General features: G+C 38.0%; 1 protein-coding gene across 1 annotated transcript in view; it reads left to right on the forward strand.

Moving 5' to 3' along the window:
- Nucleotides 1-18,035, forward strand: part of dldh (dihydrolipoamide dehydrogenase) — a 28,275-nt gene that overhangs the window by 7,407 nt on the left and 2,833 nt on the right. Inside the window, exons 6-13 of the mRNA XM_056264902.1 lie at nt 11,800-11,900; nt 12,006-12,146; nt 15,130-15,231; nt 15,408-15,598; nt 15,681-15,851; nt 15,928-16,117; nt 16,209-16,346; nt 16,429-16,518. Coding sequence (XP_056120877.1) covers nt 11,800-11,900; nt 12,006-12,146; nt 15,130-15,231; nt 15,408-15,598; nt 15,681-15,851; nt 15,928-16,117; nt 16,209-16,346; nt 16,429-16,518 — 1,124 coding nt within the window. The remainder of the gene's footprint in view (nt 1-11,799; nt 11,901-12,005; nt 12,147-15,129; nt 15,232-15,407; nt 15,599-15,680; nt 15,852-15,927; nt 16,118-16,208; nt 16,347-16,428; nt 16,519-18,035) is intronic.

The raw sequence follows: 18,035 nt of genomic DNA on the forward strand, positions 1-18,035 counted from the left end.
GTTCAATTACCAAACATACAATCTTAATTTAATTTAAAGCAAACAATACATTTAAAATATATGGGTTGTATGCACATTTTTTTAAATAAAAAAAATATATATCCAAAAAGACAAGGCCTTAAAGGGTTAAACTCTTGTCACTGTAACAGACACATCTCTCTCTCTCTCTCACACACACACACACACACACACGTCAAGTCACTTACATTTTTAGATGCAATATTGAATAAGCAGAAAAATCGGATTTTCTGCTCTGAAAATATAAATAAGCAAAAAAATTGAATAAGCACTTTGAATATTCTAAACAGAATAAGCAATAGTCGCTAATGAATAAGTACTAGTACTTAATGGAATAGATACTAGTATCTAAAAAATAAGTACTAGTAGCATGAAAATAGAGAGTAGTAGGTTAAAGTGATTAAATGTTAAAACGGCTTGCCATATTGACTCAGAGAGAGAGAAAGAGAAAATGACCTTTTAGATACTAGTACCTATTAATAGATACTAGTATTTATTCAATAAATACTAGTACTAAGTCATTAGATACTAGTACCTATTAAATAGATACCAGTACTTATTCATTAGCTACTAATACGTATTCAAAAGAATATCTAAAGAATAAGCACTAGTATCTAAAGAATAGGCACTAGTACTAAAGAATAAGCACTAGTCGCTAATGAATAAGTACCAGTACTTAATGGAATAGATACTAGTATCTAAAAATAAGTACTAGTAGCATGAAAATAGAGACTAGTAGGTTAAAATGATTAAATGTTAAGGCGGCTTGCCATATTGGCTCAGAGAGAGAGAGAGAGAAAATGACCCTATTCAAACCACAATATCTGACTTTCTGAGGGTCGGAGCTAATTACTTTAAATTAGAAAGTTGTTTGGCTTGATGAGAAGAATATACACGCTGAGTTTTGTAACTGTAGATAAAACTAACCCCCCCACTTTTGTCAAAAGCATTTAGAAAGTGACACACTTCCTGCTGCCAGTTGGTGGCGCTATAACTTTGACTCACAATAGTCACATCCATGTGATCGGCTTCTTACAGCGAACACACTGTTGAAGTTTCATCAAGATCAGTTAATGTATGCAGAAGTTATAACACACTTCCTGTTTCCATTATTCGCCATAAATTCGTTTCCTCGTCACGGCCAAACCGTTCGAGATATCAGAAATCCCCTGGCAATTTTTCATCCTCAATGTCTTGACATCATGCTGACCGAGTTTCGTTGCGATTGGTTGAATTCTCTAGGAGGAGTATATCGAATTCCAGGGGCATACGCTTCCAAACAAACCATAATAGCCGACTTCCTGTTGGGCTGGGGTAAAAAGTAAAAGTACAAAGGATATATAAATCGATGAGATCTATATGTGTACCGAGTTTCATATTATTACATGCAAGCGTGTTTGATTTATGGACCAAGTTTTCGGACCCCGTTCCAGGGGGCGCTGTCGAGCCCCCCTGCCACGCCCGGGTACCAGCTTCAGCCCGGCCCTGATGGCCACGGGTTCTGACCAGTGTGCAAAGTTTCAAGAGTTTTCGTGCACGTTAAGAGCCCCAAAAGTGCCCGAATAGTCGATAAAATAATAATAATAATAATAAATATAGCTGCGAGCAGCGATTACGGGCCCAAGCCGGTGGCACCGCAACCCCGGTTCCTTTAGTTACCTAAAGGCACCGGGGTGGCGGTGCCGCCGGCTTTGGCCCTTCATCGCTGCTCGCAGCTATATTTATATATATATATATATATATATATATATATATATATATATATATATATATATAAATTATATATATATATAAAAAAAAATATATATATATATATATATATATATCACTTGCCTTACCGGATTAGAACAATGAAAACAATAAAAAAATAACTAGGGAATCACTAAACCGAGAGAATTAATCTGTTTTGATGATACACTCAAAATATTACACAAGCAATTCTTTAAATTTAATGATATTCAGAACAGAACAAGAATAAAAAAAAACTATAATTAAGAAATAACCGAAATAATTGAAAGCGAAAGTGAAAGTAGGTGGTGTTTGGCTCACGTAACTCTCTCATTAGAATCAAACTGTTTCAACATTTGCGATGTATTTGGATGCTAAACTATTCTTCATTATGGGCTTTGTACTTCACTCAGGTTTCAATATGTGTGTGTGTGTGTGTGTGTGTGTGCGTGTGTCTGTGTGTGTGTGTGGGTGAGGTGCGGGTGCGGGTGCGGGTGCGATTGAACTGTTACACATAAAAACATACTCCGTCATTTTGTTCATAGAGGACATCATTCAAACTGCAAAGTGTTTTGCTTATATTTGTGTACACTCGCAATAAAACACAACAAAGTGCTTTTGTCAAACTATAAACTCTTGTCAAACTGTAACCTACAACTGTCACCCAACTAAAATCACACGCACACACTGTCTAAAAGCAAAAAATGTTTATCCAACCCCATTTAAAACAGTCTGTGGGAGCCATCTTTTGGACATTCACCATATCGCATTGATTTTCATTTATTGTCCTCAGAGCCCTAATCTGTTTATTTTTCAATTACACATTCTACATTGATTAAAAAAGAAAATTCTAATGTGTTTTTATTTTATACAGGAATAAGTTATTTATAATTCAGATGAGAATAAAGTTAGTGTTAGTTCAAATTTTAAGGAAAACAAATATATTGATCTGAAATATAGCACATTCATCTCAGGTTAAATTACCAAACATACAATCTTAATTTAATTTAAAGCAAACGATACATTTAAAATATATGGGTTGTATGCATATTTTGGAATTTAAAAAAAAGATATATATCCAAAAAGACAAGGCCTTAAACTTGAACAAGGGTTAAACTCTTGTCGCTGTAAGAGACACAATGATTCAGCATTTTGAACGAATCGATTGACTCAAAGATTCAATGACCAATCCATAAACATGTATTGTCTCATTCATGAATGACTCAGTCGTTCGAACGAATCATTTGAACGAATGAATCAATGACTCACTCATTAAGACGGTCGCCTGGCGACACCTAATGACGGTTTAGTGTTATGTTTAAAAGTATCATTCTTTCCAACTCATATTTAAAACAATCTCACATTATTTAATGCATTGTTATTTTTCAGTGTAAACGATTTAATTTGATCACCCCTACCTAGAGTAACAGCCATATAGTGTCTTATTATTCTAAATAATTGAATTTATTGATCAAATTTACAAATTAAAAATGAAAGATGAAGCATACATTTAATAAGACTAGACTAGGGGTGCCCAGCAGATATTACAATTGGCAGATTTAAATATACCATGGCCCCCCACCGTCAATTTGGTGTGTGTATAATAAAATCATTTAGTCACTACAATTAAAACTTGAACGTATTTGCTTACTAAATTGTGAGCAGAACGAAAGTTGCAGCAAAGATCAGCAACAGGAGTCAAAATTCATTAATCACGAGAGTGAAGAGCTGACTGGAAAAATTATGACGGAATATTTTGTGTAAAAGCGCCTATATAAGCGAATCTGTCATTTACTCTTTTGTTGTTGTCTTTTCCCTGAAAACCGGAAGCAATCGGTCCCCGATATGGCGCTGATTTTAGTGACACTAAAAAGTATGCGGCTGCACTGGAATTCATAACGGTGCGCGTCCATGGCGACGAGCGAGCAAAACAGAGCGAATGTTTTTTCATTTCTACTTCCATAGAAATTCATTCGAGCGCACTGTGAGCGCCACCACTATAAATGTCCGTGCGGACGTCCTTACTTTACTTTCACTTTTAACTTAGCGATTTAACACGTTTTACACGTCAAATAACCGGTGAGAAAATATTCTCGGAGTCACATAGGCTACCTAATATATTTAAATACAATAGGCCTACCTGATTTTGAACACAAGAGGGCAGTATAGCCCTATGTATTATTTGATATATTTATTTTTTTAACTGAATAGTGCATCCTGGCTGTTTTTAAACTTGTACATTACTCTTAAATTGAAAACAAGAATAAAATGGGTTTAGTTGTGATATTTGTATAATTTTATCTAGAAATAAATGGTGTATAATTAAATTTTTAGAAGATATGAGGCTTTTAGTGTTTATTTTTTTTTTACATGATTTTAATCCCTCGCCATAGCAAAACAATTAGAGATATTCAATAGATATTCACAATTATGCTTCTTTAATGTATTTTCATCATGTTGAAAAAGTTTGGTGGGAATAAAATAAACCACTTAAGAGGAGTGGGTAAAAATGTAGAGCCTGGTTTTGCAAAACATCCACATTAAGACAAAAATAGCCCACTTCCTGTTGGGCTGGCTTAAAGTTGTTTGGCCCGATGAGATCTATATACCGAGTTTCATAATATTACATGCAAGTGTGTTTGATTTATGGACCAAATTTTCTGACGAAGTTTATGGACCAAGTTAATTTAATTAATAAACTAATTATATAAAACTATTTTCAATGCACTACAATTCAACTGGTTATATGCCTTTACTTATTAATACAACTTATTTAAAAAATACAAGGCGTAAGACATTTATTTTCTTTTTTAATGCAGGCCAAACAACACAGCAGTCAAATGGTTAATCTAGCCCCCCTCCCCCTCCCCACACTCACAGACACACACACACACAGAGACGTAGGCTCAGAGAGAGAGAGAGACATAAAATGACAATTTTCAAACCAAAATATCTGACTTCCTGTTGGTTGGAGCTATTGAGTGTAAATTAGAAACTTGTCTGGCTGGAGGAGAACAATACACATACCGATTTTTATTACTGTAGATAAAATTAATCCCCCCACTTTTGACAAAAGGTGGCGCTACTGAGCCCTCAACACGCCCGTTTCTGAAACTTTGCACATGTCTACTGGCTAATAAATGAGATGTGTCTGTCGAGTTTCATGCAATTTTAAGCAATTTCAGGCATGCTAAGAGTCTCAAAAGCATAAAAAAAGAATATTAAAGTTTGATGCGTTGCCACGACAACAGTATCTAAGATATCAAGAATCCATTCACAGGTCTACATCTGCCGTGTGTTTACATTATAGTAGTGAAGTTTGAAGCAAATCGGGTAAAAATAAGAGGGTGATTTCAAAGCATTTAGGAAGTGACACACTTCCTTCTGCCAGTTGGTGGCGCTATAACTTTGACTCACAATAGTCACATCCATGTGATCGGGCTCTTACAACGAACACACTGGTGAAGTTTCATCAAGATCAGTTAATGTATGCAGTAGTTATGACACACTTCCTGTTTCACGTTTCTCGCCATAATTTTGTTTCCTCGCCACGGCCAAACCGTTCGAGATATCAAAAATCCCCTCGCAAACTTTCATCCTCAATGTCTTGACTTCATGCTGACCGAGTTTCGTGCCGTTTGTTTGAATTCTCTAGGAGGAGTATTTCACATTCCATTGCGTGTGTTTTACCAACAACCCTAAATAGCCGACTTCCTGTTGGGCTGGGGTAAAAAGTAAGAGTGTGAAGTATATATGAAACGAGGAGATCTACATGTGTACCGAGTTTCATATTATTACATGCAAGCGTGTTTGATTTATGGACCATGTTTTCGGACCCCGTTCCAGGGGGCGCTGTCGAGCCCCCCTGCCACGCCCGGGTACCATCTTCAGCCCGGCCCTGATGGCCGCGGGTTCTGACCAGTGTGCAAAGTTTCAGGAGTTTTTGAGCATGTTAAGGCCTCCAAAAGTGTCCAAAAGGTAGCAGAAAAATAATAAGAATAATAATAATAATAAAATATAGCTGCGAGCAGCGATTACGGGCCCAAGCCGGTGGCACCGCAACCCCGGTGCCTTTAGTTACCTAAAGGCACCGGGGTGGCGGTACCACCGGCTTTGGCCCTTCATCGCTGCTCGCAGCTATATTTATATATATATATATATATATATATATATATAAAGCCGGTGGCACCGCCACCCTGGTGCCTTTAGGGTTATTGTGCACGACGTGCAAAAACGTAACCCTGCTTTGACTGTCGAAAAGAAGTGTGCTGTAGAGCTTGTATCAGTGTGGGCTCTGCAAAAGTGTGCATTGAGGGCACATATCAACCACAAAGTATGCGAGAGCAACCTTCTGAAAGGTCAGGTCTACATCCAGGTCTACATCTGCCGTGTGTTTACATCATAGTAGTGAAGTTTGAAGCAATCAGGTGATTTCAAAGCTTTTTGAAAGTGACAGACTTCCTGCTGCCAGTTGGTGGCGCTATAACCGGGGTGGCGGTGGCGCCGGCTTTGGCCCTTTCATCGCTGCTCGCAGCTATATTTATATATATACACACACAAACACACACACACACACACACATATATATATATATATATATATATACATAAATATATATATATTGTTTTTTTAAGAGACAAGACAGAATATTACTTGCCTGATCTGATTAGAAAAATAGTGTTTGTGTGTGTGTGTGTGTGTGTGTGTGTGTGTGTGTGTGTGTGTGTGTGTGTGTGTGTGTGTGTGTGTGTGTGTGTGTGTGTGTGTGTGTGTGTGTTGTGTGTGTGTGTGTGTGTGTGTGGCGTAATTGAACAATGTAGTCATAAAAACATACTCCGTCCTTTTGTTCATACAGGACATTATTCAAACTGCAAAGTGTTTACTTATATTTGTGTACACTTGCAATAAAACACAACATTGTGCTTTTGTCAAGCTATAAACTCTTGTCAAACTGTAAACTACAACTGTCACCCAACCAAAATCTCTTACACACACACACACACACACAGTTTAAAAGCAAAAAATATCAAACAATCCTATTTAAAAACAGTCTGTGGGAGCCAACTTTTGGACATTCATCATATCGCATTGGTTTTCATTTCTTGTCATCAAACAGAGCCCTAATCTGTTTATTTTTTCAGTTACACATTCTACATTGATTAAAAAAGAAAAATCAAATGTGTTTTTATTTTATACAGAAATAAATAATCTATCATTCAGATGAGAATAAAGTTAGTGTTAGTTCAAATTTTAAGGAAAACAAATATATGATCTGAAATATAGCACATTCATTTAAAATTCATTCAGGTTCAATTACCAAACATACAATCTTAATGTAATTTAAAGCAAACAATACATTTAAAATATATGGGTTGTATGACTATTTTTTAATATAAAAAGATATATATCCAAAAAGACAAGGCCTAAAGTTTAACAAGGGTTAAACTCTTATCACTGTAACAGACACAATCACACACACAATCACACACACACAAGTCAAATCACTTACATTTTACATGCAATATTGACTTTTTTTCTGTTTCAGCAGCGAAAATAGTTAAACAAAGATCACAGCAGAACCATCGCGCATCTCACAGCAACGCGTTCTCATTACTGAATGATTCAGCATTTTGAACGAATCGGTTGACTCAAAGATTCAATGACCAATCAATCCATAAACATCTATCTCATTCATGAATGACTCAGTCGTTCAAACGAATGAATCAATGACTCGCTCATTAAGACGGTCGCCTGGCGACACCTACTGACGGTTTAGTGTTATGTTTAAAAGTATCATTCTTTCCAACGATTGTTAATTAACTCATATTTGAAACATAAGCTATATTTATATATATACATACATATACACAGACATACACAAAAATAAAATAAAAACACATTTGAAATGTGTTTGCTTACTAAATTGTGAGCTGAACGAAAGTTGCAGCAAATATCAGCAACAGGAGTCAAATTTCATTAATCACGAGAGTGAAGAGCTGACTGAAAAGATGATGACGGAATAGGCTATTTTATGTAAAAACGCCTATTTAAGCGAATCTGTCATTGTACTCTTTTATTGTTGTGTTTTCCGTGAAAAATAATAGACTATTGAACTCACAATTCAAGCAATCGGCCCCCGAAATTGCACTAATTTTAGTGACACTAAAAAGTATGCGGCTGCACTGGCATTCATAATGGTGCGCGTCCATGGCGACGAGCGAGCAGAACAGAGCGAACGTTTAGTTAATTTCTACTTCCATAGGAATTCATTCGAGCGCCACCATTTCAATGTCCGTGCGGACGTCCATATTATACTTTCGCTTTCAAGTTAGTGTTTTTAAACCCCCCAGCGGGAGGTTTACACAATTGGTTTACACAATCACACGTTGATTAACCGGTGGGAAAATATTCCCATAGTAACATCCCTAATATATAAATATATATAAATTCAATAGGCCTACCTGATTTTGAACACAAGAGGGCAGTATAGCACTATATATGATTTGGATTATTATTATTTTTGACTAAACAACCATTCTGGCTGTTTTTAAACTTAAAAATAATTCTTAAATTGAAAAAAAGGAATAAAATGGGTTTAGTTCTAATATTTGTATAATTTTATATAAAAATAAATGGTGTATAATTACATTTTAGAAAGATATGAGACATGCCCTGATTCTTTTTTTGACATTATTGTCCTCGATCAGAGCCCTAATCTGTTTATTTTTTCAGTTACACATTCTACATTGATTAAAAAAGAAAAATCAAATGTGTTTTTATTTTATACAGAAATAAATAATCTATCATTCAGATGAGAATAAAGTTAGTGTTAGTTCAAATTTTAAGGAAAACAAATATATGATCTGAAATATAGCACATTCATTTATAATTCATTCAGGTTCAATTACCAAACATACAAATCTCAATGTAATTTAAAGCAAACAATACATTTAAAATACATGGGTTGTATGCTATTTTTTTTTATATAAAAAGATATATATCCAAAAAGACAAGGCCTAAACTTTAACAAGGGTTAAACAATCACTGTAACAGACACAATCACACACACACACACACACACACACACACACACACACACACACACACACACACACACACACACACACACACACACACACCCACACACACACACACACACACACACGTCAAATCACTTACATTTTAGATGCAATATTGACTTTTTTTTCTGTTTCAGCAGCGAAAATAGTTAAACAAAGATCACAGCAGAACCATCGAGCATCTCACAGCAACGCGTTCTCATTACTGAATGATTCAGCATTTTGAACGAATCGGTTGACTCAAAGATTCAACGACCAATCCATAATCTGTCTCATTCATGAATGACTCAGCCGTTCGAACGAATCGTTTGAACGAATGAATCAATGACTCGCTCATTAAGACGGTCGCCTGGCGACACCTAATGACGGTTTAGTGATATTAAAAGTATCATTCTTTCCAACGATTGTTAATTAACTCATATTTGAAACATAAGCTATATATATATATATATATATATATATATATATATATATATATATATACACACATATATATACACACACATATATATACACAAAAATAAAATAAAAACACATTTGAAGCGTGTTTGCTTACTAAATTGTGAGCGGAATGAAAGTTGCAGCAAATATCAGCAACAGGAGTCAAATTTCATTAATCACGAGAGTGAAGAGCTGACTGAAAAGATGATGACGGAATAGGCTATTTTATGTAAAAGCCCCTATTTCAGCGAATCTATCCTTGTACTCTTTTGTTGTTGTGTTTTCCGTGAAAAATAATAGACTATTGAACTCACAATTCAAGCAATCGGCCCCGTTATTGCACTAATTTTAAAGTGACACTAAAAAGTATGCGGCTGCACTGGCATTCATAATGGTGCGCGGCGACGAGCGAGCAGAACAGAGCGAACGTTTTTTAGTTCATTCCTACTTCCATAGGAATTCCCTCGAGCGCTCTGCACGTGGCCATTATCAATGTCCCGTATTTAAAAGCTCTCGGTCCTCAGTCACATACCAAATATATGTATAATGTATATATAAATATAATTTTGGACACAAGAGGGCAGTATGGCCCTATGTATAATTTTGTGTTTAAACTAAAAGAGCCCCTCCCCCCCTCCCCACACAGACACACACGAATGGCAGGGTGCATTCTCTCTGTCAGAGGGAGAGGGAGAGAAAATTCTCAGAAACATCCACATTCAAACCAAAATATCTGACTTCCTCTTGGTCTGAGCTAATGACAGTAAATTAGAAAGTTGTCCGGCTTGATCTGAACCATATGCATACCTGTGTCTGTCGAGTTTCATGCAATTTCAAGCATGCTAAGAGTCTCAAAAGCATCAAACAAGAATATTAAAGTTTGATGTGTTGCCACGGCAACAGTATCTAAGATATCAATAATCCTTTCACAGGTCTACATCTGGCGTGTGTTTACATTATACACATAAAGTTTGAAGCAAATCGGGTAAAAATAAGAGGGTGATTTCAAAGCATTTAGGAAGTGACACACTTCCTGCTGCCAGTTGGTGGCGCTATAATTTTGACTCACAATAGTCACATCCATGTGATCGGCCTCTTACAACGAACACACTGTTGAAGTTTCATCAAGATCAGTTAATGTATGCAGTAGTTATGACACACTTCCTGTTTCACGTTTCTCGCCATAATTTTGTTTCCTCGCCACGGCCAAACCGTTCGAGATATCAAAAATCCCCTCGCAAACTTTCATCCTCAATGTCTTGACTTCATGCTGACCGAGTTTCGTGCCGTTTGTTTGAATTCTCTAGGAGGAGTATTTCACATTCCATTGCGTGTGTTTTACCAACAACCCTAAATAGCCGACTTCCTGTTGGGCTGGGGTAAAAAGTAAGAGTGTGAAGTATATATGAAACGAGGTGATCTACATGTGTACCGAGTTTCATATTATTACATGCAAGCGTGTTTGATTTATGGACCATGTTTTTGGACCCCGTTCCAGGGGGCGCTGTCGAGCCCCCCTGCCACGCCCGGGTACCATCTTCAGCCCGGCCCTGATGGCCGCGGGTTCTGACATGTGTGCAAAGTTTCAGGAGTTTTTGAGCATGTTAAGGCCTCCAAAAGTGTCCAAAAGGTAGCAGAAAAATAATAAGAAGAATAATAAATAATCCTAAGGAAAACAATAGGGCCTTCGCCCTTTGGGCTTGGGCCCTAATAATAATAATAATAATAATAATAATAATAATCCTAAGGAAAACAATAGGGCCTTCGCCTTTTCAAGGCTTGGGCCCTAATAAGCCTATATCACGTTTTTTAATCAGTTTTATTTTGATAAACATGACACAATATAACATCGCGACTACATGAAAAGACTGTTTACTGTTATAAAAAAACTGATTTGTGCGCTTTAGTGGAACTGAAGGTGTGAGAATAAACACGAAATGCACGTGATCATTGTCATGCGGTGAACCCGGCGAATCGTGGAACAGCTGTGTCGTCATCAGAGCTTGTGCAGCTGCTCTTGAGAAGCTGCGCTGGCTGAGTCCTCCGGCTACTCTCGAATCGCTCTCGCGGTACTTTGATGGCATACTTCACAGTCATGTGGCGTCGGCGCTGCATCAAGTCGGACAAAATTTTTAACCGGCATGCACTTTCAAGTCAGCCGCCGATCGGTCTGCGCAGAGCTGCATGAAGTCGAACACACCTAGTGTCTTCTCGACATGTTGACAACACAAACCAAACTCATTCAGTCTCAGCTACAGCTACAGGGATTAAGGGCGGGTTAAAGTAAGTAGGCTCGAGCAGGAAGAAAGACTGGAATTATTCACGACTCGTTTCAGGCAGTTCAGAATCGGTTCTTTCTTTTGGAAGACAATAACTCTATTTATTGTGCAATTTGATCTATGAAACTTTGCAGACCTTCTACATTCATAAACGGCTTTATTGCGCTCTACATAAAAAGTAATATCTGAAAAAGCATAATAGGGGCACTTTAATAATTTTTTTAGTCATTTCATAATGATTTATTCTTCATTAGTTCAGGGGATCTCATTGAACCTGGAGAAGATGATGGCGCAGAAGAGCGGGGCTGTCAAAGCTCTGACAGGAGGAATCGCACACTTATTCAAACAAAACAAAGTGAGATTTTTTTTCATTTGTTTTTGAATATTCATTGTTGTTCACATGTAGCAGTAAACCAATAACCTTTTAAAGCCATACAGAATGATTGTTTTCGATCCATAGGTAACTCATGTCAATGGTTTTGGAATGATAACTGGTAAGAATCAAGTGACCGCAAAGACTGCTGACGGAGAACAAGTCATTAACTCCAAGAACATCCTCATCGCTACGGGATCAGAGGTCACCCCATTCCCAGGCATTCAGGTACATCAGCGATAGACAAGAAGACTTCCAAAACCTAAGCCTCGCTGTCAACTGCCTACATAGATAGCTGCCTTCTAAGTGAGCATCCTACCCAGTGCTTAATTTGTAAAGTGGGAGGTCCCGGAGCGCAGAGGGGGGGTGCATCCAGCGACTCAAAACGGGGGTTGGAGGTAACGGAACAAAAAAAAAAAAAAGCTATGTACCTTTTGACTAAAAAAACACCTTAACAACACTGTGTGTGTATCAGGGCAATGTTAATTTAATTTCAGAACATGCACTACATGGGTGCAAAATGTTTTAAAAAAAACGTTTTCACAAGCAGCAAGGGGGTCGCACACAGGACGAGAAGCGCCGCGCTGCGTCTAGGACAACTCGAGGTATCGCACATCAGACGCGCACTTTCTCAGTTTATGGCCAGCAATATTGTTATGTTTAAGGACATTATGGAATTAAGATAATGTCTGTATTATGTTATGATTGTACTGTACAATCGTTGCTAGTCTGCAGACTCTGAACACTTCACTTCAGAGTGTCCGTTAACTGAATGAATTGAGAATCTCACCTGAAAATCCGATAACATCAGCAATTTTCATTCAAGCAACTGATTTCTGTAAATGAATGTAAAACTAAATGTATATTGCATGCAGCACAGAGTGAAGTCAGACAGTTTTTACATTAACAACGCCGAATGGCGCTGCCGGTGTGTGTACATAGAGAATAATGTGTTCGAATTTTAAAGACGTGGCCAGAGCCGGCTCTCCCTATAAGCGAACTAAGCGGCTGCTTAGGGCCCCGCCGCCACTAGGGGGCCCCCTAACTACAGATGGCAGTCGCCGGCGTCGCCGCTCAAAGTGTGGGGCGCGCCCCACTGGTGGGGAATAGAGACGTGACAGGTGGGGCGCGAACGGGAGGAAATTTTCCTTTTTATGCCTTTATATCTTTATTCGTTCATCGTTCATTTTTGCCGGTTCGTGCGCTTGAGTGCGGCTTTATAACACTCGTGTATAGCCTATGTAAGTTATTAAATCAATATAAAGGGGCGATTTGTCCACTAATGGCTTAAATAAACAACTACTTGTCGACTAGAAAAAAACTTTAGTCGGAGGCAGCCCTTATTCCACATATTTTCGGGGGGTTGGGTTGAGGGTTGAGCGCGCGACCCTGAGCAGAATGAGCGAGCCGAGGAATATTCAGAAATGCAGAAATGCACTCTCCGCTCACATGCTCTGATCGGAACAAAGGAATATTAAAATAATTAATCATTAGTTTATATCTCATACACTGCCCATCATTTTAATCCCATATCAAACACAGTAGCCTATGTTATGTCTATTTTAATTTTTTTAGACCTGTCTTGCCAAATGGATTTCTCTTCTTTTCTTTTTTTAACAGATTGCAAAGTGGCACTTTTATTTCTTTTCTATTTTTGAACTTGATACACATTTTGACACAGCTGCACTTTTATTTTCTCTATTTTTGAACTTGCTGTTATGTTATTTGATGTAGATAGTTAGTTTGTTGATACTACTTTTTACTTTAATTAATTGGAACATTTTAAGCTTGTTGCGCATTTCATTGTGTTGGAGCGATGGGGGCAGTGGGGCTTGAAAATTCCCCCTTGTCCAAAGTGGGGAATGACCGAAAAAGTTTGAGAACCACTGCGTTAAGTCAACCAACCGTGTCAGATCGTTGTCTTACTTGGAAATTTGACCGCAAAAATGAAACGAGTCTATCCATCGGGTGCAGAAAAAAGAAGAATATGTTTAAATCACTTTAGAAGGAAGCAAAGAAATTACTGGTCCAACTTCTCCCTCTTTTTAAAGTGTGGAAAAGGGAAAATAAGTTTAAAGATCGAGACTCCAGCAACACCTGTAGTAGGCTATATGACACAATTTCATTAAAGATTTATTGGGGTTAGATTGTATACAGTTGCTGGTTTGCGGTGGCAATACTCCATTATTTACTGCAAGGCAGGGCCCCAAAACTTTCCTGCTTAGGGCCCCCAGATTTACAGAGCCGGCCCTGGACGTGGCGCTGCGCTTCTCGTCCGGTGTGCGACCCACTTTACCCTAAAAAAATTCACCTCAAAAACGCATCGAAACTGCAAACACAAGATTTGTGTGGAACTTCAATGGGGAATAAAGACTAACAAGACAGATAACAACATTGAACCTTACACAAACAGTAATTATTAATTTGCCATAGTGACACAGGAGGTGCCGGATCCAATAAAAAAGGTTCCGGATCCAACGTCGGAGGTGCTGGAACATGTTCCGGCGTGTTCCGGCTCAAATTAAGCCCTGATCCTACCTGATATGGAACCTCATAAATGAGCGATTTGGAACATTCTATGTGGGCAGTATCTTCGTGCAACACTGATTTCAGAAGCGTTTGATGTTAGCATGTTGCTAAGATAACTTTACAAAACTAATGCGCATAAAAAATATGTAGTAATATTGGGTAAAATGGTACATTTTAAATGATTAAAATATTTAATATTGATTTTAGTCATTTTAATTATTATTATTATTATTACTACTATTAAAATTATTAAACAAAATAAGAAATTACAATTGTAGTATTTTACTGTAAAATAAAAAATCTGGTATATAAGAAAAAAACATTAATTATAATAATTGTTTTATTAAAGAGTACAGCTGTAAAATGACAATACTAATATTTTTAACTCTTAATTTCTTCATTTTCAAACATTAAACTGTCAAGTTTTATTTTGTTGGAAACCGCAGGGAGCTTCTCTTTTGTTGACAACAGCCATTTCTTCTCATTACTGGTTCATTGATAATCGCACTGTCATATCACGATTTCGGTTTTTACTTTGAATATGTGTGTTAAATCGTGTAAATATTTTGTGATCAACATTTTTCTTGCTTCGTACGCCATCTTGTGTAATTATGCTCCCTGAGTCAGTATGTTGCGTTCAGATGGTGAATTTTAAATCTTAAATATTTTCCCCTTTTGACAGATTGATGAAGAAACTATTGTCTCGTCCACCGGTGCTTTGTCCCTCAAGAAAGTTCCAGAGGAGCTCATTGTGATTGGAGCAGGAGTCATTGGCGTGGAGTTGGTGAGTAGACGCTTGAAGGTTAAGGAGTGAATATTACAGAATTTCATCCCCTATTCATCATAAGACTGATCTAAATTGTTCATTTGGGTAATGAAAGTGCATGTTTGTAACATGTGAGGACTGATGATGCTTCTGAATTGGGTTTGATTATTGAGATCCATTCTGTCTGTTCCCAGGGGTCCGTTTGGCAGAGGCTCGGTTCCAAAGTTACAGCGGTGGAGTTCCTCGGCCACGTCGGCGGAATGGGCATCGACATGGAGATCTCCAAGAACTTCCAGAGAATCCTCCAGAAGCAGGGGGTGAAGTTCAAACTGGGCACCAAGGTCATGGGCGCCACCAAGAGACCTGACGGCAAGATCGACGTGGCGTGAGTGCACCGTTTCTCCAAATGATGTTTAGGATTGAGTTCTTCTAGTGCTTTTGCCCATTATGTCATTTCCGTTGGATAGTGTGGAAGCTGCAGCTGGTGGCAAGAACGAGACGCTCACCTGTGACGTTCTGCTGGTGTGCATTGGCCGCCGTCCATTCACCGGAAGCCTCGGTCTCGAGTCTGTCGGAATCGAACTGGATAACCGCGGGAGAATCCCTGTCAACGGCCGTTTCCAGACTAAAGTGCCCAGGTATGGAGACTTCAAATGAGTTGTCTTTCATTTGTTGCGACAAACAAGTCCAAATGTGTTTCTAATCTCTTTTTAGTATCCATGCCATTGGAGATGTTGTAGCTGGACCCATGTTGGCCCATAAAGCCGAGGATGAGGGTATTATTTGTGTCGAGGGAATGGCAGGAGGAGCCGTCCATATCGACTACAACTGTGTGCCCTCTGTTATATACACACACCCTGAGGTCGCTTGGGTCGGCAAGACCGAGGAACAACTCAAAGAGGATGTGAGTAGACTCGTAGTTATTTTAGCACACCTCTCCATCTTAGATTGTATGTCACATCAAACATGTACTTCTAAATTGTTTTATTTTCTAGGCCGTGCCATATAAAGTGGGCAAATTCCCGTTCGCGGCTAACAGCAGAGCCAAGACGAATGCTGATACAGATGGACTGGTAAAGATCCTCAGCCACAAGGACACAGACAGGATGCTGGGAGCACACATTCTGGGAACGGTAATGATATATCTGCTTTTGCTTTTCCTGTGTAGGATGTTTAATGAAATTATAATTCATATATGGAATTTTCATTTTACAGGGGGCAGGCGAGATGATTAACGAGGCTGCGTTAGCTATGGAATATGGAGCGTCATGTGAGGATATTGCGAGAGTGTGTCACGCCCACCCTGTAAGTGTCTCTGAATATGGTCCACTGGTTATTTATTTTCTCTGTTCTTAAGTTTCAGTTATTAAAGTGTGCGAGAAAAAACACCTGAAGTGTACTTTGATCTTAATAGACAATCTGAGGAATGAGCACTCCAATCTTAGCCATTTTTTATTATTATTTTAAATTCAATTGTAAAGTAATGAATAAAAAAAGATCTTAAAGTAAAATATTAATAATAGTAAATAGGGATGCACGATATATCGGCCACCATATCGGTATCTGTCAATATGTTCATTTTTAATCAGAGCCGGACAGTAACGGAGTACATTTACTTGAGTACAGTACTTAAGTACAATTTTGAGGGATCTGTACTTTACTCGAGTATCATTTTTGGGGAGTACTCATGACTTTACTCAAGTACATTTGAGAGGCAAATATTGTACTCTTTACTCCAATACATTTCTATCCATAACCGTGAGTACCTGAGTAAAAAAAAAAAAAAAAGTAAAGAAAAATCTCGGAAACCCTCTATTTGTTGTTTCCCTCTCAAACGTGATTGGATTGTGCAGGCGCCATTGATTGGGACAGCCTATCAGCAATCACTTTCAGTTTTCTGCCAAAGTCAACTCCATGGTCAGATTTTATATTACACATTAATGTAAGCCAAGCATTTGGTTTGATGTTCTTGAGTATGTGGTGTGTTTAACACAGTCAGGTTCACATGTGGCAGTGGCGTAGCCACGAGGGATTTCTTATTTCTTAAAAAAAAAACTTTAGGAGGCAAAATATATGTTTACTGATTATGTGAATTACACTGCGCAAACCAAAGTAGGCTACTACCCAGCGAATGAAGAAGGGTTGGCGCTCAGTCTCCACAGTACATAAAATATTAATTTTGTTTTATTTGATTTTTCTGGTTTGCATTTATGAGGAAAAAACAATGTTATGGACGTGTTCTCCGTTACGGACGTGAGCGCTCTGAAAGCGGCATAAAAAATGCTTTAAAACTTTCACAGAGACATCAAACAGAAAACACAAAACCTTTCTTTAACCTGAATTTCGTTTTGCATTAATTGTATCTTAATTTGAATCAATGTTTCATCAACCAATTGCCTGGGTTTAATAAATAAGAAGTAAATAGCAGACGATAGATAAGAAACGGAGGCGCCGGCACGTGAACTGGATCTCGTCTCATAACTGAACCAAAACACAGTGTATAAGGTAGCCTACTTGCCTCTCACAGACATGTCTACTTTTAAACAGAAAATTTCAAAACGAAAGAAAACAGACTACAGACTGTTCTCTGCTTATGTAATCCGTATGAAATGTGCATTTCTCTCTGGCACGTTCACTACTGAAGAACGCGAGTCAGCATCGTCAACTTCATCTAGCCGACACTGACAAAGAAAACACTTGTTTATTAACAAGTGTTTATTAATAAACAATTGAAATATCTCCTTGCTATATTTTACATATTCATAATCATTCCTTTTGCCGGTTCTTTGTGACAGCTTTTAGGTGCTTTATTGGCAGCGCCA

Source organism: Rhinichthys klamathensis, unplaced genomic scaffold (assembly GCF_029890125.1).
Source record: "Rhinichthys klamathensis goyatoka isolate OS25496 unplaced genomic scaffold, OSU_Roscu_1.1 h1tg000228l_1, whole genome shotgun sequence".
Taxonomy (NCBI): domain Eukaryota; kingdom Metazoa; phylum Chordata; class Actinopteri; order Cypriniformes; family Leuciscidae; genus Rhinichthys; species Rhinichthys klamathensis.